Source organism: Bos mutus, chromosome 2, assembly GCF_027580195.1.
Source record: "Bos mutus isolate GX-2022 chromosome 2, NWIPB_WYAK_1.1, whole genome shotgun sequence".
NCBI lineage: Eukaryota > Metazoa > Chordata > Mammalia > Artiodactyla > Bovidae > Bos > Bos mutus.
In genome coordinates this window covers 135,024,553-135,046,942 of record NC_091618.1, presented here as the reverse complement: position 1 = coordinate 135,046,942, position 22,390 = coordinate 135,024,553, and the positions used below count along the sequence as shown (strand labels likewise).

The 22,390-nt window shown below is 39.1% G+C and overlaps 1 protein-coding gene across 1 annotated transcript in view; it reads left to right on the top strand.

Moving 5' to 3' along the window:
* Nucleotides 1-14,271, top strand: part of NIPA1 (NIPA magnesium transporter 1) — a 46,294-nt gene extending 32,023 nt beyond the window's left edge. Inside the window, exons 4-5 of the mRNA XM_005888586.3 lie at nt 9,751-9,911; nt 12,100-14,271. Coding sequence (XP_005888648.1) covers nt 9,751-9,911; nt 12,100-12,611 — 673 coding nt within the window. The 3' untranslated portion in view covers nt 12,612-14,271. The remainder of the gene's footprint in view (nt 1-9,750; nt 9,912-12,099) is intronic.
* The last annotated feature ends 8,119 nt before the right edge of the window (nt 14,272-22,390 follow it).

Genomic DNA, 22,390 nt, shown 5'->3' with positions numbered 1-22,390 from the left:
TTCTTAGCTTCAAAATAACATATAAACATTTAATTATTTCTTAATTATTTTTTTGTCAGGAAAATAGTACAAGAACAAAATGAAAAGTTTAATGAAGAGACAGAAAATATAAAGAAGAACCGAACAGAAATTTTAGAACTGATGAATGAAATGACAGAACTGAAGAATTCAATAGAGAGCTTTAACAGTAGATAGCCAAACAGAAAAATCAGTAAGCTTGAAGACAGATCAATTGAAATTATCCAGTGTGAGGATCAAAAAGAAAAAAGAATGAAAAAGAATGAAGAAAGCTCATAGTATTTAAATGACATCGTTAAGAGAAACAATGTAGGCTTCATTGGAATCCCAGGAAAAGAAGCAGAGACAGGAGTAGAAAGCTTATGTAAAGAAATAGTGGCTGAGACCCTCCCAAACATGGGGAGAGATTTGGACAACCAGGTTTTTGAAGGCCATCAGTTCAGTTCAGTTCAGTCGCTCAGTCATGTCCGACTCTTTGCAACCCCATGAATTGCAGCACGCCAGGCCTCCCTGTCCATCACCAACTCCTGAAGTTCACTCAGACTCACGTCCATTGAGTCAGTGATGCCATCCAGCCATCTCATCCTCTGTCGTCCCCTTCTCCTCCTGCCCCCAATCCCTCCCAGCATCAGGGTCTTTTCCAATGAGTCAACTCTTTGCATGAGGTGGCCAAAGTACTGGAGTTTCAGCTTTAGCATCATTCCTTCCAAAGAAATCCCAGGGCTGATCTCCTTCAGAATGGACTGGTTGGATCTCTTTGCAGTCCAAGGGACTCTCAAGAGTCTTCTCCAACACTTCAATTCAAAAGCATCAATTCTTCAGCGCTCAGCTTTCTTCACAGTCCAACTCTCACATCCACACATGACCACAGAAAAACCATAGCCTTGACTAGACGGACCTTTGTTGGCAAAGTAATGTCTCTGCTTCTGAATATGCTATATAGGTTGGTCATAACTTTCCTTCCAAGAAGTAAACGTCTTTTAATAAGTTTCGTTAAAATTTCAGTCTGAAATGATCTTGTTCAATACACATAATAAAGCTATCTAAGATTAAAGTCAAAGAGAGAATTTTGAAAGAAGCAACGGAAAAAATTCATAGAAGGAAACCCTTATAAGATTATCAGTGTATTTCTGAGCAGAGATCGTTCAGGCCAGGAGAAAAGAGGATGATACTTCTGGAACCAAGAACTTCCAGATGTTCAAGCTGGATTTAGAAAAGATAGGGGAACCGGAGATCAAATTGCCAACATCTGCTGGATCATCAAAAAAGCAAGAGAATTCCAGAAAAACATTTATTTCTGCTTTATTGATTATGCCAAAGTCTTTGACTGTGTGGATCACAACAAACGGTGGAAAATTCTTCAAGAGATGGGAATACCAGACCACCTTACCTGCCTCCTGCAAAACATGTATGCAGGTCAAGAAGCAACAGTTAGAACTGGACATGGAACAACAGACTGGTTCAAAATTGGGGAAGGAGTACGTCAAGGCTGTATATTGTCACCCTGCTTGTTTAACTTCTATGCAGAGTACATCATGTGAAATGCTGGACTGGATGAATCACCAGCTGAAATCAAGATTGCTAGGAGAAATATCAATAACCTCAGATATGGAGGTGACACCACCCTTATGGCAGAAAATGAAGAGGAACTAAAGAGCCTCTTGATGAAGGTGAAAATGAAGAGTGAAAAAAAGCGGGCTTAAAACTCAGCGTTCCAAAAACAACGATCGTGGCATCTGGTCCCATTACTTCAGGGCTAATAGATGGGGAAACAATGGAAACAGTGACAGACTTTATTTCTGTGGGCTCCAAAATCATTGCAGATGGTGACTGCAGCGTGAAATTAAAACATGCTTTCTCCTCAGAAGAAAATCTATGCCAAAGCTAGACAGCGTATTAAAAAGCAAAGCCATTGCCAACAAAGGTCTGTGTAGTCAAAGCTTATCGTTTTTCCAGTAGTCATGTATGGATATGAGAGTTGGACCATCAAAAAGGCTGGATGCTGAAGAATTGATGCTGTTGAACTGTGGTGTTGAGGAACATTCTTGAGAGTCCCTTGGACTGCAAGGAGATCACATCAGTCAATCCTAAAGGAAGTCAATCCTGAATATTCATTGGAAATATTGTTGCTGAAGTTCCAATATTTTGGCCAACTGATGCAAAGAGCCGAGTCATTAGAAAAGACCCTGATTATGGGAAAGATTGAAGGCAGGAGGATAAGGGACTATAGAAGTTGGGAGGCACCACTGACTCAATGGACGTGAGTTTGAGCAAGCTCTGGGAGATAGTGAAGGACAGGGAAGCCTGGCATGCTGCAGTCCATAGGGTCTCAAAGCATTAGACATGATTGAGTGACTGAACAACAACATATACAGACTATCCGGTCCAACAGCAGCATAGTACACATTCTTCTCAAGTGTGCAGGAGACATTTTCCAGGATACAACCTATTAGAGCTTACAGACAAGTCTTCTCAAATTTAAGAAGATTGAAATCATGCCTTGTATCTTTTCTGACCAGAGTGGAATGAAACTACAAATCAACAACAGGAGAAAAGCTGGAAAATTCACAAATATGTAAATATTTGATATACACTCTTGAACAGTGTGTCAAAGAAGAAATCAAATAGGATATCCAAAAATATCTTGAAACAAAAGAAAATGGAAATCTAATATATCAAAACCTGTGGGATGCTACAAAAGCAGATCCAAGAGGGAAGTTTACATCAATAAACACGTTCGTTAAGACAAAAGAAATATATCAAATAAACAAGTTAATTTTTCCTCTCAAGAAACTAGGAAAAGAGCAAACTATCCCCAATGTATGCAGAAGGAAGGAAATAAAAAGCGAAACAGAAATAAATGATACAGTGTCCATAAAAACAGTAGAGATGCTTTACAAAACTAAGAGCTCCCTTTTTTTGATAAAATTGAGAAACTTTTAGCTAGATTACCTAATGAAAAGGAGAGAAGATTCAAATAAATAAAGTCAGAAATGAAAAATGAGGCTTTACAACTGAACTACAGACATAGAAAGATCATAAGATACTACTATGAACAATTACATACCAATAAATTGGATAATCTTGGAAATAACCGATAAATTTCTAAAGCATGTATCTTAACATGACTAGATCATGAAGAAACAGAAAATCTAAACAGGCTAAGAAAATTGAATCAGTAATTTAAAACATCCCAACACAGAAAAGTTTGTGGAAGAGATGGCTACACAAGTGAATTCTCTCCAATCTTTAGCTACACAAGTGAGTTCTAGCCAATCTTTAAAGGAGAATTAATACCTTCTCAAATCTTCCCAAAAACTGAAGAGGAGGGAACACTTCCAAACTCATTTTACAAAACTAGCATTACTATCGGAGAAGGCAATGGCACCCCACTCCAGTACTCTTGCCTGGAAAATCCCATGGGCGGAGGAGCCTGGTAGGCTCCTGTCCATGGGGTCGCTAAGAGTTGGACACAACTGAGCAACTTCACTTTCACTTTTCACTTTCATGCTTTGGAGAAGGAAAGGGCAACCTACTCCAGTGTTCTTGCCTGGAGAATCCCAGGGACTGGGGGAGCCTGGTGGGCTGCCGTCTATGGGGTCGCACAGAGTCGGACACGACTGAAGCGACTTAGCAGCAGCAGCAGCATTACTATAATTCCAACCACATAAGTACACTCCAAAAAGGAAATAACTTACCAATATCATTGAAGAATATTGATGCAAAAATTTGTAATATTAGTAAACTTAATTCAACAATACACTAGAAAATCATAAACCATGACCAAATGGGATTTGTATCAGGGATGCAGGGATGGTTCAACATCCATAAATCAATCAACCTGCTATGCCACATTAACAGAATGAAGGATGAGAATCATATGATCATCTCGGTAGATGCAGAAAAAGCATTTGGCAAAATTCCATATCTAGTCATGATAAAAACTCTGAACAAACTGGGTACAAAGGGAACATACTGCAATGTAATAAAGATCATATATGACAGTTTCACAGCTGGCTTCATACTTAACAGTGAAAAGCCAAATGCTTTCTCTCTAAGATCATTAATAAGACAAGGATGCCTACTCTTGCCACTTTTGTTCAATATAATACTGAAAATTAAACTAGAGGAAGGCAAGAAAATGCAATAAAATGCATCTACATGGGAAAGAAAGAAGTAAAATTGTTCCCATTTGGAGATAACTTAATATAGAAAATCCTAAAGACTCTAACAAAAAACTATTAAACTAGTAAATAAATCTAATGAAGTTCAAGATACAAACATCAGTGTATAAAAATCAGTTACATTTTTACAGTCTAAGAATGAGCTATCAGAGAAAGAAGTTAAGAAAACAATTTACAGTTGCATCAAAAACAATAAAATACCTAGGAATAAATTTAACTAAGAAAGCAAAACTTGTACACTAAAAACCATTGACATTGATGAAAAAAATTGAAGAAGACACAAATAAAGGCAAAGGTCTTCCATGCTTATACATTGAAAGAATTAATGTTGTTAAAATGTCCATGCTGTCCAATGCAACTTCAGATTCAGTGCAATCCCTATCAAGATTCCAGTGGCATTTTTTTCATAGAAAGAGGACTATCAATTTTTAAAATTTGTGTGGACCTGCAAAAGACAAAGATAGACAAAGCAATCTTGAGAAAGAACGAAGCTGGAGGCATCACATTTCCTGACTTCAAATTATATTGTCAGCTATAGTAATCCAAACAATATGGTATTGGCATACAAATGGACATATAGATCAGTGAAACAGAATGGAGAACCCAGATAAAACCCACACATGTATGGGCGATTAAGACAAAAGTATCAAGAATATGTAATGGAGAAAGGATAGTCTCTTCCTGATAACTGGTAAAGTCCACATATAAAAGAATGAAACTAGATCACTATTTTACTTTGTGATTTTACACAAAAATCAACTCAAAACCTAAGACCTGAAACCATACCAAAAAAAAGCCCAAAAAACTCCTGGAAGAAAAGTATAAGGAGTAAGCTACTTGATATTGGTGTTACACATTTTTTGGGTCTGATATCAAAAGCAAAGGCAGCAAATGCAAAAAAGTAAGTAAGAAGGACTACACCAAACTAAAATGCTTCACCACAGCAATGAAAACCATAAACAAAAAAAAAGGCAATTTATAGAATGGGAAAGAATTTACAAATCATAATAGGATAAGGGGTTAATATCCAAATTATATAAAGAACTCAATACCAAAATGCCCATAAAAAATCTGATTTAAAAATTAAGCAGAAGAAGTGAACAAATATTTTTCCAAAGAAGACATACATATGGGCAATAGGTACATGAAAATGATAGCTTTCGGTTAATGGTGTCAGATATCGTGATCTCTGAAGAAGATGATTTAACTTCAGGACCAGGGACCGGGCTTGATCACTCAAGAGCTTTTGTATAGCAGAGTTTTATTAAAGTGGAAAGGGACAAGGAAAGCTTCTGACACAGACATCAAAAGCGGGCCGGAGAGTGCCCCCCTTGCTAGTTTTAGCAAGCTGTTTTATGTCTGTTAGAAAGCTATGAATCAGATAAGAGAGACACCTCAAGGGTGACGGAGTTTCACCAGGCCCCTCTCCCACAGTATGCATTTTTGAGATTGAATGGCACGAGGTATGTCATCTCTCAGCCGTAAAATAATTGATATGAATACTGGTTTGTTGAGCTGTTATCAGCTAAAAGTTAGTCTTAGGTGAAACTATTTTGAAGAAAGGCAAATTCCAAAGCAAATACATAGTTTGATTAACATAGCTTAAGAAAAACATTTCCCTAAGAAAAATGCATTGGTTAGCTCAAGGTTTGAGACAAGTTAGGTTCAGGTGGAACCAGGTGTCTTGGCAACACAGAATTTTACAAGAAAAAATGTGACACTTGTAGTTTGTTTCCTATTGCAGCTTAAGGGAGAGATAAAAATTGTCTGACACTTGCAGCATATTTCCTCCGTTTGGAGACCCCTGGTCTTCCTGCCTGTTACCCTCTCAGAAAAATGCACAATATCATTAGTCATCAGGGAAATCCATATCAAAACCATAGTGAGATACACCTCACACCTGTTAGAATGACCCATAAAAAATAAGCAAGAAGTATATTCAAAAGCAGAGACATTACTTTGCCAACAAAGGTCCATCTAGTCAAGGCTATGGTTTTTCCTGTGGTCATGTATGGATGTGAGAGTTGGACTGTGAAGAAGGCTGAGCTCCGAAGAATTGATGCTTTTGAACTGTGGTGTTGGAGAAGACTCTTGAGAGTCCCTTGGACTGCAAGGAGATCCAACCAGTCCATTCTGAAGGAGATCAGTCCTGGGATTTCTTTGGAAGGAATGATGCTAAAGCTGAAACTCCAGTACTTTGGCCACCTCATGCGAAGAGTTGACTCGTTGGAAAAGACCCTGATGCTGGGAGGGATTGGGGGCAGGAGGAGAAGGGGATGACAGAGGATGAGATGGCTGGATGGCATCGCCAACTCGATGGACGTGAGTCTGAGTGAACTCTGGGAGTTGGTGATGGACAGGGAGGCCTGGCATGCTGCGATTCATGGGGTCGCAAAGAGTCGGACACGACTGAGCGACTGAACTGAACTGAAGTACTGACAAGGGTGTGGAGAGAAGGGTACCCTTGTGCCCTCTGTGCTCTGTCTACTTGTTCATACATCCACCAGTAGACACTTGATTTGCCTCTACATTTTCACTATTGTTAGTAATGCTGCTATGAACAAGAGTGTACAGATTTATTTTCAAGACCTTGCTGTCAATTGTACAGCATGTTTTTGTTTGCTTTCTATTACTATAAGTTTATTAAGAGTTTATTGACTCTTTCTTGGCATTAAGTTTCTTTCCCTTTCTTTCCTTTTATCACACTTCTCCTTACTCCACCCTCCCATCCTTGCTCCACTCCCCGGAGCCTTCTGGTAGGATACTGCTCCTCTGTGTTGTGGCCCTGATGCCAACACGTAACTTGTGCTTCCATCTCAGGCCAACTGTCCAAGTAGATGTGTGCTTAGTTCTGTAGATCATTTAACTTTGGGAGTGGCCACCTTTTTCTGTACAGGGCCAGATGGTGAACATTTTAGGCTTTGTGGGCCTTGTGGCCTCTTTTAGCTGCTTGCCTCTGCCATCATGGTAGAAAGTAGCCACAGAGCTGACTAACTGTATGGATGTGGTTGTGATCCAGTAAGATGTTATTTACAAAAACAGGTGAAGGGCTGGCTGCCTTGGGCCTTCAGCCATAGTCTGTTGACTCCTGACTTAAGTCAAAGAGCTTCTGTATGCTTTTTGTTTAATCTTGGCTCAAAAGGTAGTAAGCTGAAGTTACTGCAGCCCAGGAAGAGAGGAGAAAGGGTATCCCTCCAATTTTCTGTTAGACACTCTATTTTGTAAAAGTACTGTTTAACTGTACTCTGGTGTAATACTAAGAGTGGACTAAAAGATGAGTTGGCCTCATGGTCCAGGATTGTCCCTGCCCCTTTCTTTCATGCATGGCAGCCCCTTCCCCTCTTGCCATCGTAGGCCCACCCATTGTCTCAGGCTGACGCCAGGCTCTTTCTTTCTACTTGGAGCTTCCCACTCCTGTGGTTTCCACCTCTCTGTGCAGCTATTTGGAGCCCCCCAATTTAATATCCAGTTTTGTATTATAGTGGGGCTTCCCAGGTGGCACAGAGGTTAAAGCATCTATCTGCAATGTGGGAGATCTGGGTTCGACCCCTGGGTCTGGAAGATCCCCTGGAGAAGGAAATGGCAACCCACTCCAGTATTCTTGCCTGGAGAATGCCATGGACGGAGGAGCCTGGTGGGCTACAGTCCACGGGGTCGCAAAGAGTCGGACATGACTGAGCGACATCACTTTCACTTTGCGTATTATAGTATCCCATATGGTTTCTTCAAATATGTTGCTTATTTTTCTCAACTGCACTGCTGGGTCTCCTTGGGGACCGGGACATAAAGTGCTGTAAGGGAAAAATGGAAGTTTTGACCTCTCCATGGCTTCACCTCTTGTTAGCTTTGTGGCTTTGGGTTAAATGCTGATCATTTCTGAGGCTTGGTTTCCTTATCTGTGAAATGATTATTGGAAATAGTCCTGTATATATCTGGGTCTTGTGTGTCCTCCCTATAAGATGTTCCTATTCTCTGAGTGCCTTTGGCATGGACAGTAGCAAATTGACAATGACCAATCCCATGATTTAGAAAAAGCCCAGGTTTCCCAATTCAAATTATATACAGGGAACTAAGAAACACTATTACCAGCTTTAGAAAGTGAAGCAGAACTAAAGAGCCTCTTGATGAAGGTGAAAGAAGAGAGTGAAAAAGCTGGCTTAAAACCGAGCATTCAAAAAATAAGATCAGGGAGGGGCCATGGGTAAACCTATGGCTGTTTCATGTTGATGTTTGGTAGAAACCAATGCAATACCATGAAGCAATTATCCTTCAAATTAATTAAAACAAACAAAAAACTAAAAATAAGATCATGGCATCCAGTCCCATCACTTCTTGGCAAACAGAAGGGGAAATAGTGGAAGCAGTGACAGATTTTATTTTCTTGGGCTCCAAAATCATTGAGGAAGGTGACAACAGCCATGAAATTAAAAGATGTTTGCTCCGTGAAAGGAAAGCTGTGACAAACCTAGACAGCATATTAAAAAGCAGAGACATTACTTGGCCAACAAAGGTCTGTATAGTCAAAGGTATAGTTTTTCCAGTGATCATATGCAGATGTGAGAGTTGGACCGTAAAGCAGGCTGAGTGCCGAAGAATGGATGCTTCAAATTGTGGTGCTGGAGAAGACTCTTGAGAGTCCCTTGGACTGCAAGGAGATCCAACCAGTCCATCCTAAAGGAAATCAACCCTGAATATTTATTGGAAGGACTGATGCTGAAGCTGAAGCTCCAATCGTTTGGGCACCTGATGCGAAGAGCCAGCTCACTGGAAAAGACCCTGATGCTGGGAAGGATTGAAGGCAAAATGAAAGGTGGGCGGCAGAGTATGAGATGGTTAGATAACATCACTGCCTCAATAGACATGAATTTGTGCCAACTCCAGGAAATAGTGAAGAATAGGGAAGCCTGGCATGTTGCAGTCCATTGGGTTGCAAAGAGTTAGACACAACTTGTCAACTGAACAACTACAAATCACCAGCCTTAAAATTATAGATGTTTTATGAGGAATGTTTTTTCTTGCATTAAAGAAGTAATGTGATCACATTTTAAAAGTAATCACCCAGATTCTTTCTATCATAATTGAATTTCTGTTAGCGTTTTGATTTTTTCCTTTTTGTGCACTTTCTTAATTTACTTCATTTTAACATAAGTGTTTTGATCATAAATTACTTGTAATTATTTTAACAACTTTAATATCCTACTTAACATAGTTTTTTTGGACTGTTTACTTTTAAAAATATGGAAGCAATATTGTAATTTTTGGCCAATCATAAAACTTATTTTTCTATCCTGGTATATTTCATATCTACTGAAATAATACCGTGGTATGACTTAAGAGTATCATTATATATTGGCTGTGCATGGAATTGGTATGAAAATCCTGTTTGCACTGAAATAGCAGCTTCAATAAATTCCTAATCCTTCTACACTTAAAAACTAATTTAAAAATAAAACGTGACTATAAAGAAAAGGTAGCTTTAATAACATCTGCAATGAGAAGAAACAGGTCAGATAGTTTGATTTAATCATTTCTTATTTTAAAATTGAAGGTCCATTTTAGCTTCTTATCTTCTGAAAGAAAAGCTCAACATCTTGGGCAAGTTGGGGTGTCTGCTAAGCTGTGCGGGTTCTGTCGTGCTGATTATCCATTCCCCGAAATCTGAGAGTGTGACTACTCAGGCTGAGTTGGAGGAGAAGCTGACCAATCCAGGTAACTCAGGCCTCACTGCCAGAGAGCTTGCTGCCTCCATCGTGGCTCTCCCCAGGGGAGCTGTACCCTCTGCCCTGCCCTGCTGTGTGGTCTGTCCTCCAGGCCCTTGGTTCCTCTTTGCTCACCACTGTCCACGGCTGTCCCCTGGGGCTGCCCTGCTGACCTGGCCCCTTTGCTGCCTCTTGGGACTGGACCTTGTACGTTGACATTGCCTCCCTGTCCATAGCACAACGGGTGCCAGTTCTGCGGCTCTCCCACATGTTGTTTCCCTTAGGACCACCATGTGTCCAGGCCTTGGTTCCTCCTTCTGTTGTGAAGCTCTCTGAGAGCCAAGGCCTGATTTAATTCATCTTTAGAGACCCTATAGAGCTCCGTATGTGTTTTTTGTTTGTTCTTTGGTATATATTTTTTACCTAGGTTCTCTTTCATTCCTTTTTTGATAACTGCAATCACCACCCTCCCACCCCCAACACCCATCCCCATGAGATTCAAAAGACGAAACTCCTGCACATTCAATGTTAGTTGCTCAGTCATGTTCTACTCTTTGTGACCCACAGACTGTAGCCCATGAAGCTTCTCTGTTCATGGGATTCTCCAGGCAAGATTACGGGAGGAGGTAGCCATTCCTTCTCCAGTGGATCTTCCCGACCCAGGGATTGAACCAGGTCTCCTGCATTGCAGGCAGATTCTTTACCATCTGAACCACCAGGGAAATCTGCTACACATTCAGGCTCAGCTGCTTTTTCTGATTTTTCCACAAACACAGCCCATGCTTTTGCAATATTTTATAACACCCTTGTGCACACTGCTCTCTCTGCCCTTCACTACCTCTTCCCCTGTTTATAGGTCAGGCTCCCAGACAGCTTTCAGCTGTAGTGTCTTCCCGAATCCTCTCTTGCAGCAGACCTCCAAGGTCCTTTTCCTTACCCTTGGGGAAGAGGGGACTCCCACCACCTGTTTGCTGGCATGTCCAGGCTGTACCCAGCCCTCTCAGGCCCAGTGCCTAGCACCCACTTTACAATCTGGGAATGAAATTCATGGAAAATACAACTTCCTTGTACATATAAATAGCAGTCAACATAATGCCCTAAGAATAATACTTTGGAATAAAATAGAATGCTCAAGTATAGCCACAGGAATAGATACATTAAAGCCAGCAGACCCCATAGCATATGTGGAGTTGCTGACAATCTGGCAGGTGCAAAACAGATGATGTGGAGGTGTTATCTTATTGACTCACTTGGGATTTTGCCATCATCAGTGGGATCTTCTTCTTCTTTTATTATTTTTCTTTGGCTGGACCACACAGCTTGCAGGATCTCAGTTCCCTGACCTGGGGTTAAACCCTGAATCTGTCGGTGAAAGCCTGGAATCCTAACTACCTGGCCACAAGGGAACTCCCAGCAGTGGGATCTTCTGAAATGGAAAATAACTCTTGAAGTACTGAAAAATTCAATATATATTAAATGCTTGCCAAATTACTTTGTTTTATACATAAAACAGGTTTTAGGCTCTGATTATTATAAACATTTTTCAGTTACCTGTCCAAGGTGATATTCAGAAGTTGTGAGGAGAATCTGATGATTTTTTGTTGTGTGAAACTCTCTACACACCTGAGGACCCTTGGCCTCTGCGTGTAGCCCTCAGTCCCTGCCACAGCCAGAGACACCCCACAGTTTTCCCTCATGTTCTTTAAGACCCCACATGACTCTCCTTCCCTGCCCTCCCCCAACAGGAATACTCTGCCTAGGGTTTGTTGAATTGACCATCTTGTGGACTGGCTTAAAAAAAATTCTTGAGACTTCCCAGGCAGTCCAGTGGTTGGGACTCTTTGTTTCCGCTGCTTGCGGCATGGGTCTGATCCCTGCTGGGGATAGTTCTGCGTGCCATGCCATGTGCGCAAAAAAGAAAAAGAAAAAATCTCATAGTGTATATGTTGACTTTTAATGTTATAAAATATTACTAATAGAAGACTTATTTATTGATTTGTAATATGTAGGAGCTATGAATTTTTTAATGGTGAAAATAGTGATGGGAAAACATTTTTGTGGAATGAGCTCAGTGGGTGTGGTTAAGCACACCTGGAGCAGTGGAGTGTCCTGGTGACGAGGGCAGGGGCAGGTGGTGGGGCATATGATGGGGGCTGCTCTGCTAGCCCCCCAGTCACTGTGTGCCCCCTCTTTTCCAGTGTTTGTGGGCTATCTGTGCATCGTGCTGCTCATGCTGCTGCTGCTCATCTTCTGGATCGCACCGGCCCACGGGCCCACCAACATCATGGTCTACATCAGCATCTGCTCCTTGCTGGGGAGTTTCACCGTGCCTTCCACCAAGGGCATTGGGCTGGCTGCCCAAGACATCTTCCACAACAACCCATCTAGTCAGCGGGCCCTCTGCCTGTGCCTGGTGCTCCTAGCCGTGCTTGGCTGCAGTATCATCGTCCAGTTCAGGTACATCAACAAGGCCCTCGAGTGCTTCGACTCCTCTGTGTTTGGGGCCATCTACTACGTGGTGTTCACCACACTGGTCTTGCTGGCCTCAGCCATCCTCTTCCGAGAGTGGAGCAACGTGGGTCTGGTGGACTTCTTGGGCATGGCCTGTGGGTTCACCACTGTCTCCGTTGGAATTGTCCTTATACAGGTGTTCAAAGAGTTCAACTTCAACCTGGGGGAGATGAACAAATCTAATGTGAAAACGGACTAGGATGTGACAAGGAATTGTATGGCTTGAGGAACAGAAAGAAGATATGGTTTCTGGTCCTAATTTGATGTGAAGTAGAAGAGTAAATTTACACAAGTAAATGGCTTGTGTTGGAGTTGCTTGTATATGATGAATAGGCTGGTGGAGAATGAGGATGCGTTGCTTAGCACTGGAGTGTGGACTCAGCCTTCTGTTCTCTGAAGTTGCTCTATGGTTGCCTGAGTGTCATCTCTCTCAGATGAGACGAATCTTATGTTCATTGCCATTAACCTGGAAGCTTTGATGAATACTCTTTGCTTTTAAAACACTATCATTATTTAAATAGAACGGGCCTATTCTGGTTAGTGTTTGAAGGGGAACAGATATTCTTATTTAGAAGCTTACTTTGGAAATGGGAGAAGGTGTTGTCTTGAAATCTGACTCTACAGTAAATGTGTCTTTAGTCTTGTTATTTTGCATTAAGCATGTGTAACATTCAGGTGTTCCATCCAAATCAGAGGTATATACATTTAATTGTTTTTAATCCTCTGATGTGTTGACTCTCCTACCCCTGACTCCTAGACATTTTAATTGGAAACAGAGAAGAGTGAATGGATACCATATACTGTTCCATTTGCAGGATGATTTTCAGTAGCTCAAATCAATTTCAGTGCCTTTATCACTTGAACTATTCACTTAATTTGACTATTACTGTGTGTGTGTTCTCTTAAATTAGAATAATGCAACTTCCATGATTATACTTTAGTATTTCACTATTCAAACTATAAATGTTCAAAGCAGTTATAAATTATAGAATATTATTTATTGGAAGAGAATCAAGATGAAAGACACGCTAGAGTAAGTTGACCCTTTCAGTATGTGTTATAATCCAATGAAAGACAATTGACTAAGTAGCATGAGGTATTTTATTTGTATTCAGTCTAATATAACTGGGATCCAGTATTAAATTTACCCATGTTCTCATTCAGCAAGCATTGTGTCCACTAAGAAGAAATTATTTAAGTTGATAATAAGGCTGTTAAATGAGATAGTACCTGTTCAGTGGCACATATGAGTTCAGGAACAAGTTAAAGGACACAATTAAGCTTAAGTTTTTTTTTTTTTTTTTTTGCTACAAATTGGAACACACATAGTTTTAGGAAGAATTTCTAGCAAAAATGAAAACAGTTTAACCATCTCCCTGTTGTTTGAGATGACAAAGCACTCTGTAGTCCCTCACCCAATCTCTCATTAAACTTCTGAAATGCAAAATAGCCATGAATTATCCCAGCATTTGGATCAAAAGAGGTCATCTGCCTGTCTATAGTAATCTTCCATGTGTATGAAATAGTAACAAGGCACAGAGTGACGCAAATATTCATCAAGATATCTATATACTTCATCTGCAATATTGTTCACCCCATCCCACCCTGCGAGACTTGTGGGATTTCCCTACCAGGGATTGAAACGGTGCCCCATGCAGTGGAAGTGCAGTCTTAACCACTGGACCACCAGGGAAGCCCTCAGGGCAGTGTTTTGTCTAAATAGGGAACTAAGCCAAGTTGAAAAATGAGATTGAGTAAAGTGATGGGATTGACTTGGTGAAGTAGAACATGGAATTTAATAATACCCAGTTAAAATTACTAAGGAATGTCAATAGAAAAAAATGTATTTTTTTTTTTTTTAGATAAAAAGAACATCTCTAAAGACCTAAGGGATAGTTCCCTAAAGTGTTGAATAAAGAGGCTAAATAAAACAAGGATAGAGCAAAAAACACCCTTATGAATTAAAAGTACATTGGATGATCATGAGTTGTCAGTGAGCTGTGAACTAACAGCAGCAAGATTATTTAAAAAATTTTCTAAATCTTATAGTAACTGATAGTTAATAAATGCTCAGAAATCCATTACTCTTTTTATCAACTCTTGAAGGTTTGTTTTTTATCATCAGTATTTTTAGGAATACAGGCCTTAATTTATTGAACTGAATTTTCTAAAAATGTAGGTGTATAAATAGTTTCTTAGGTAAGGAGTTGAGATATTCAAAAAATACATGTGGCTATACAAGTATCATAAGAAAGTTCATGGAAATTACCATTTTTTTTGGTTGCAATTCACATGTGAAGCTTAGTTTATTTAAATCAATCTATTGATGTTCCTGATTGCAGTTAATCCGTGGTTATTCCATAGATACTTAGAGGTGATATTTTCTGGATTATCTCCCTATGATTTTTTTTTTTTTAGTAAAATAAAAACTCGAAGTATAAACAACTTGTCGTCTCTTGAAGGTGGTAAGTTATAGTGAATAGTTAGACTCTTCCAAATTTATATCTGTTTAGCAGATTACTTTGGTAGGATGCACAGCTTTTCTTCCAGTGGAATGCAATTCATATCATCCATTGTATTCCAAGTGTGACTGCAGCCTGGAAGTAATTGACATGACCAGCAGTCTAACAGCCTACTTTTCAAGTTTGACATACAGCATATAACTTCTGACTTACAGTATTTATTTTACAAATCTGTGTTTTTATAATTTATTTGGAATTAAAAAAAATAAAAGCTTTAAAGAGAAAGGGAATAGGTCTTACAGTGATCTTTCCAAAAGTAAACATTTTCATTATTATGCTATTCTCTGGGTTTTATCTTTGATAAAACTAAGGAAAAAATTGTCCATTTGTTTTCAAGCCTCCTGTAAAATCTTATGTTTGTGATCAAAACTTGCACATTTACCTGGATAGATATCTAAATAGGCCATGTCTCTCCTCTCTTACTTGGACAATGCCTTGTTTTCTCCTCTGAATCTTTGCATTTAAAAAGATTGCTTCCTGTTCTGCTCAGTGGTCAAGTGTAGGGCCTATTAAGGATTCTAACCCAAACCCAGCACCGAGATCACCCTGAGTACTTTGCTGTTCTATAGGACTGCTCCATCTCTGCAAAGAAGAATCCAGAGAGGAAGGGCAGTCTCTCCACTGCCACATGGGGAGCAAGAACTCCCCACAGGTGGGTCTTCAGGGGGTATCATCACTCAGATGTTATTATGGTCTTTTCACATTAGAAAGTTAGTGAAATACACTTTGCTGCTCTTGATTCAGCAATAAGAAATATTCTTTCAATTCCTACTTTTCAAGCCAATTTGTTATCTGCAGTTTTATTTCCAGAAGTTGATTCTAGGTGTAGTCAATAGATTGATCTTTGGGTTTTTCTTTGGGTTTCTCATCTGATAGAAGAAAGTACTATTAAAGTAGGCAGTCACCTCTCATCTTCCTTCTTCATTGACCTCTCAGCTCTTTGTAAATACTGTGCTCACTTCTAGAGGCCAGTTCCTAGACATCTGTAAAGTGCTTGAGATGCACCGTCTGTAGGCGTGGATGAGTCCACGGAGACTGAGGTGTTTGTTGGTCACAGGCTACTGTCGGGCTGCCTAATTCTTATTGGGAGATGATACCTCTCTTTTCTGAGCTTCTCAACTAACGCAAAAGAGCAATCTGCAGAGCTCTGCCCATCACTCTTCTTTGATGCCTGCTTGATCCTGACTTAGAATTCCTGGGACTGAGTAGGAACCTGCAGAGAGAAGAAGCTTTAGTTTAGATGTGTTCATGACTGATCAGTTGGCTCCAGTGGTCTGATGAAGTTGTCCTTACTGTGTCTGACACCATGGAAATAGTTCACCCATCAAGCAGGATTTGATGGAATCTTGGTGTTCTACCTTCTCAGGGACCAAAAATGTAACATTAACTCCTTAGCATTGACCTTCCTCTCAAAGACATGTCTGTGTTATTAATAGTTTTTCATATGTTTTACTCATAATCATAGCTAGAGGTCTGTTAGTTTGAGTTGGGAAGAGAAAGACCAGTTTGTACACCAGTCACACCATAAAACAGTTTATCATATAAAATACCTCAACTTTCTGTATTCCTCACCTCCGCCTCAAAGTTGTACTGGTGATGAATTTTGAGGGTCTATCCTTTAGCTTATAGGTGAGTTTTCACATCTGGCCAGATTCTTATACCTCCATCATATACTTGAATAGATTAAGAAATATAGGAATGGGAACAAGAATTTGGCCCAATTTCACAACTCATTTATTTTCATACATATTTCTCACATACTGTTAAATGCAACAAAAGAATTATATTTTAAAAAAAGTGTAACTTTCTGTTACATCAAAAAATACTGTCTAGTGAAAAGTTGATACTCAGTAGAACAATGATCATGTAAATAAACATCTATTTCAAATGTACCCAATATGATAAAAAGCTTAGTCTAGGCCCCAGAGCATGAGCCGGGAGGATTTATTTGTTATTTTCTCTATTTTCCTCTGAATTGTGCAACTGTAGGTGAGTCACTTAACCTTTCTGTGCCTCAGTTTCTCTACCTCTAAAGGGTGGGATGGGTCTCCATATCTGTGTAAGAGCACTTGCATGTTTAGCATATGCTGGTCACCTCAGACCAGAGTGCATGTACAGGACTCCTTGGGAGTGATGGACTGGGCATCCTGTCTGCTCAGGACCATGCAACTTCGAGCACTGAGTAAGCAAAGGAAGCACTGGGTGTAAAGCTTGCATGATTCTATGAAGCTTTAATTTTCCTTTATTTTTTTGTTTTAAAAAGAAGGGTTTTATATATTCTGTTGTAAAATATGGAAATTAAACAAGGACTTTAAAGAGCTGCACTGAGAGATCACATTCTGATGGTGTGATGAGCTTCTTTGACATTTCACAAAGGTGTATGTTCTGCAGAAGAATCAATGACCTGTAAACCAGATGAATTCTGTTGTGTTTACTTTGTAATGGGTGATGCTGAACTTCCTGCTTCCGAGCGGCTCAACCCTGACCATGAACTACCTGACACCAGGTGGATGTCAGGAACTCCCAGACCATTAGTGCCAAGGGTCACACTGAAAAGCGCAGAATCTCTTTATTTGTCAGACCATAATAATTTGCCCCCAACCCCAACCTCATGTCAGTGTTTTTACACTTTGGAAAAATTTAAGAGTACTGTTTTTCAGTAGAATTCCTGAGTGTTTTTGCCTCTTTAAATAATTTTCTTGTAAAATGGAATATAATTGTGAAAGAGGAATAAAACTAGATAAAAAATGTAAAATGTTGGTTGGTTGCATAAAAGTTTTTTCATGTAAATGTATCAGGAGAGCTTCCAATTGGCACACACACATATTTGTCAATGACTAATACTTGCTTATATTCTGCTTTATAGAAGTAGTCATAGCATGTTGTAATTGCCTTATGTAAATAAAAGGCTATTTATTAAGTTTTCCAATAATATTTATTAATATGTATGTGTTTTAAAATAAAATAACTTATTTCTAGCTGAACACTCGTTGCTTTTTTGCCCTTTACATGAGAAGTTTGTGTGGTCTCAGGTTCCATATCATCTTAATTTCTCAATCAGATGCTTCCCATTTTCATCATAGAAACAAATAGCCCAGGTCTCCATCAGGATGTAAAATGTCCACTCATGCATATCTTAGGACGCAAATCTATGATGTGTGAAGGAATTCACCACCCAGTGACTACCTTCTGATACAATGAAATGATGTATTAAAGAAAACCATTTGTATTTTAATATGTTAATGTCTTTTACATGTTTTTGAGGTATATAACACATTTTAAATACATTGAAAATTTGAGAATCATAACACATTTTAATACTGTCATCAAAAATCTTATCACTAATCTTTATTAGTATCCTAAAGTAATTTTATTGAATGAAAAAAAATATTTGAGCAAAATACTTTTCCTTAGGCTCTATCCAAAAAGATTTAATTACTCACATTTTGATCACAGTATATCTGTATAGAAATCAGGAAAAAACATTTTAAGAAACCACCAAATGGATAACTGTTTCTACATAGGGTTCTGGGATGAAATGTGTAAGTGCCAAATTCTTCAAAAACTTGCCTGGGTTGGTTACTATTACAAAACTGTTAGTTGTAGCTGGTAGCCAAGTATACTACTATTGAACCTGAGCTCTATATCTGAATTTGAGTCGAGAAAATTAGATGTGCTCCCCAGTTTCCACTTCCTCTGTTGATGAGTTATATCCCTGTCAGCTGACCTTTAGACATCACATGCCAGCATCTTTGATGTAATATTAATCACACCATATTTTTAACCTCATATCATAGGTAGTTTCAAAAAGACTTTTTGTTTTGGAAAGCTGAGGCACAGTCAAGAAATAGAGAAATAAACAGATACCTGTATCTATATTAGCAGTTCAAAGAAAAAAGGTATTAATTCCAGCTGAAGAAATTTGTAAGTGTGGGGTTTGGAATTGTGCCATGGCAAGCAGGATAGGAGAGATGCCAATCAAGTAACAAACACAACAGATCCATGTAAAATAATTGAGATAACGGGCTGGAAGGTGGAGGAAGCTCAAATTATGTTGTCTGTCTATAAAATGCAATCGTTTTATTTTGGGTGAAGATGTCTGGAGGATCTCAGTGTTCTTTCCCTATTTTGGCATGTTTATTCACTGTTGGTTTTCTATTGCTGCTCTAACAAATTACCACAAACTGTGATTTACAGCTACACAACCTTACTGTCTTATAGTTGTGAGGGTCAGAAGTCCAACACAAGTTTAACTGGGCTCAAGTCAAGATGTTGGCAGGATTACATTCCTTTTAGAGGCACTTGAGGAGACCTATTCTCTGCCTTTTGCAGTTTCCAGAGATCATGCACATTCTTTGGCTTGTTTCCCTTTCTCCATCTTCAAAGCTGTTCTCTTCTTCCACTGTCACATCTCAGTCTTTGACTCTGATGCCCCCTCCTCCCTCTTACAAGGACCCTTGTGATTATTTTGGGCCCACCTGAACAATCCAGGATTTTCTTAAGATGCTTAACTTAATCATACTCACAAGGTTCTGAGGATGAGGACTGTAGATATCTTTGGGGGGCCATAACACTCCCCACCTGATCCACTCAACATTTCATCAAGTGAAGCAACTGTTAAAAGCCAACATCTGATGGCAACCCACTCCAGTATTCTTGCCTGGGAAATCCCATGGACAGAGGAGCATGGTGGGCTACAGTCCATGGGGTTGCAAAAGAGTCAAACATGACTTAGCAACCGAGCACACACACAGATGTGTACAAGTTTTGAAGGATTCTGTGGTTATTTCTTAACAGTGTCATATGCTCATTAAAATAATTAAATATAAAAAAGCCAACGTCTGGCTTTTAATAAATATCCTAGTGTTCTACCCAAAAATTCAAGTTATTACTTTTTCAGAGAGCGATCCCCTCTTCCTCCAACAAATGTATTAGAAAATGCCTACTACATGTGTCAGTTATCTATGGCCTTGGGTAAACTAATATTAATTGAAAAATGTATATAATAATAAACTATTAAAATGCTAGAGAATGTCATTATTTACTTTTCAGTGTAAAAGGTAAAATTACTAATAGGGGGTTGAGCTAAATTTAAAAGATTATCTGAAATGCTACTCTCATGTTTCTGACTGACATCTATGGTAACAAAACTGAAACACAGGAGAGTAATTGAAGGATAATTTATATATGAGAAGTAATTTTGATTTACTAATTCATGATTTTTAAAAAATAGTACTTAATAAATCTTGCCTATACTTCTTTAACAATGACAAAAGTAGATTTTAATGGTTTTATTGAGGTATGATTGACATGCAATAAACTTCACATATATAAAATACACAACTTGGTATGTTTTAATATATATGATGTCATATGATGAAAGCATCACCACAAGCAAAACAGTGAACATACCTATCACTCTCAAAGTTTCCTTTTACCCCATTGTAATCTGTCTGCCGTCCTTGCCCCCTCTACTCCCAACCATTCATCTGCTTTCTATTGCTATATATTACCATCCAGTTCCTGGAATTTTATATGAATGTAATAATCTATATATACTCTCTCTTTGGTCTGGCTTCTTTCACTTATCCAGAATTACTTTGACATGCCACCATATTATAGCATGTATCAACATTTCATTCCCTTTTATTGCTCAGTAGTATTCCACTATATGGACATACCATAGTTGTTTATCCATTCATGTATTGACAGACGTTTAGATTGTTTCTATTTTTTTATTATAAATAAAACTTATTGAATGTTCATTTATATTCACATTATATCTTTTAATGGTATATGCTTTCATTTCTCTTGGGTAAAATTACCTAGAAGTTGAACAGCTGGATCATTGGATCATATGGTTGGTGTATGTTTAATTTTTTAAGAAACTGCCAAAGTGTTTTATAAGGAGGTTGTACCATTTTACAATCCTACTAGCAGTATATGAAAACGCATTCAACTTTTAAAAGTTTAAAAATATCTCATCATCAATGCTTGAACACTTCTGGTATGTAAGATGTGCATCATCAGGTGCTGAAGAAGTTATCTGGGCATTTAAGGCGCTTGTATCACATTAGCAGGGAATATTACATATACTTATAAAAATAATACACCGTGCAGACAATAAGTGTCAGGTGCGTGGTGACTTCAGATAATGAATTTGAGATTAGTCTGTGAGCTACAGTGATGAGAGAGAGATGACTAGATTAGGCAGGATTTAGTTGGTATGATTACAATACTGGCAGAAAAGAGGCGCGAGCAAATTTGTTAGGTCGACATAGTTTCAAAGTGTTTTTGCTCATATGAACTAGCCACTGCTTCCATTACAGCCACCTACCTCTTAGAGGTACCTGTTGGAATTTATGTTATTGCTACATACTTATTCATGTCAAAAAGAGTGGCTTAATAGAAGATTCCTTTATTCTTTCTCATGTATCTACGGGTCAACAGGACAGTTTTGTGTACCTCAACCAACGTGGCCCTATGTCTATTCTCTGGGTCAGTTAGGTGGCTTTGCAAGGTGCTCTGCTCCACCTGGTCTCCTCCAGCCAACTAATCCACACTTCTTATGATGATTTAGGCTGGCAACCACCACATTTTCTTGGCTAAGGCAGAGTTGGGATGGAGTAGAACTGCAAAGCCACTCTGCAAAATGTGTGGGTACAGAATTATAGCCATTTTTAACACTCTACTGCATCATTAGAGACCAGCTGGTCAACTATCTTTCAATAGTCAATGTAATTGCTTATTTGACCATGTCCTCTAGATACAACAGGTGAGACCAAAAAAGTAAACAAAAAAGTTCCTCTGAGCCAATTCTAAAAAGGACAGTTGTCTGGTTGCCAAGTTTAGGGAAGATTAAAAGCTTTTAAATTAGAAGCTGCATAGTTACCAAAACCTGAGTAGTCAGGGACTGTGCAGTCTAAATAATAGTCCAATGAGACTACAGTCCTAAACAAGCAAATTACATTTGGCATTTTCTGGCTAAATAAGCACAGACTTCATTTTAGAAAGATTCCTACCCAAAATTATTTAAATTTGGTATAATAGTGTTCCCGTATCTAGTCAAAAACTGGAAAAATATCCCCAGAGGAATTGCACCTGTAACCAAGGTATTATTGTTTTATTAGCAGGTCTCACTCCAGATCCAGCTAGTTGCTCTTCTGGTTTCTAATAAATAAATGAGCCAGCCCTCTTCGTCCTTTTTCGACGAAACCATGATCATGGGTCCCAGGAACTTCCTACGTTCCAGAAGAAGCCAAGGCAGGGCAGCTTAACAGTGGGTTTCCCGTGCATCTCATGAAAAATAAATCTCCCAAGTGTAGGGAGGTCGGCTTTTTAGCAAACAATGAACCCTCCCAAAGAACGTAACGAATAGTTTCGGATTCGGTTAGTTACCATCTGGGAAGAGGAGGCCTTACCCGGAGAAGGCCAAACTCCGCCCCGTCCCCAGCAC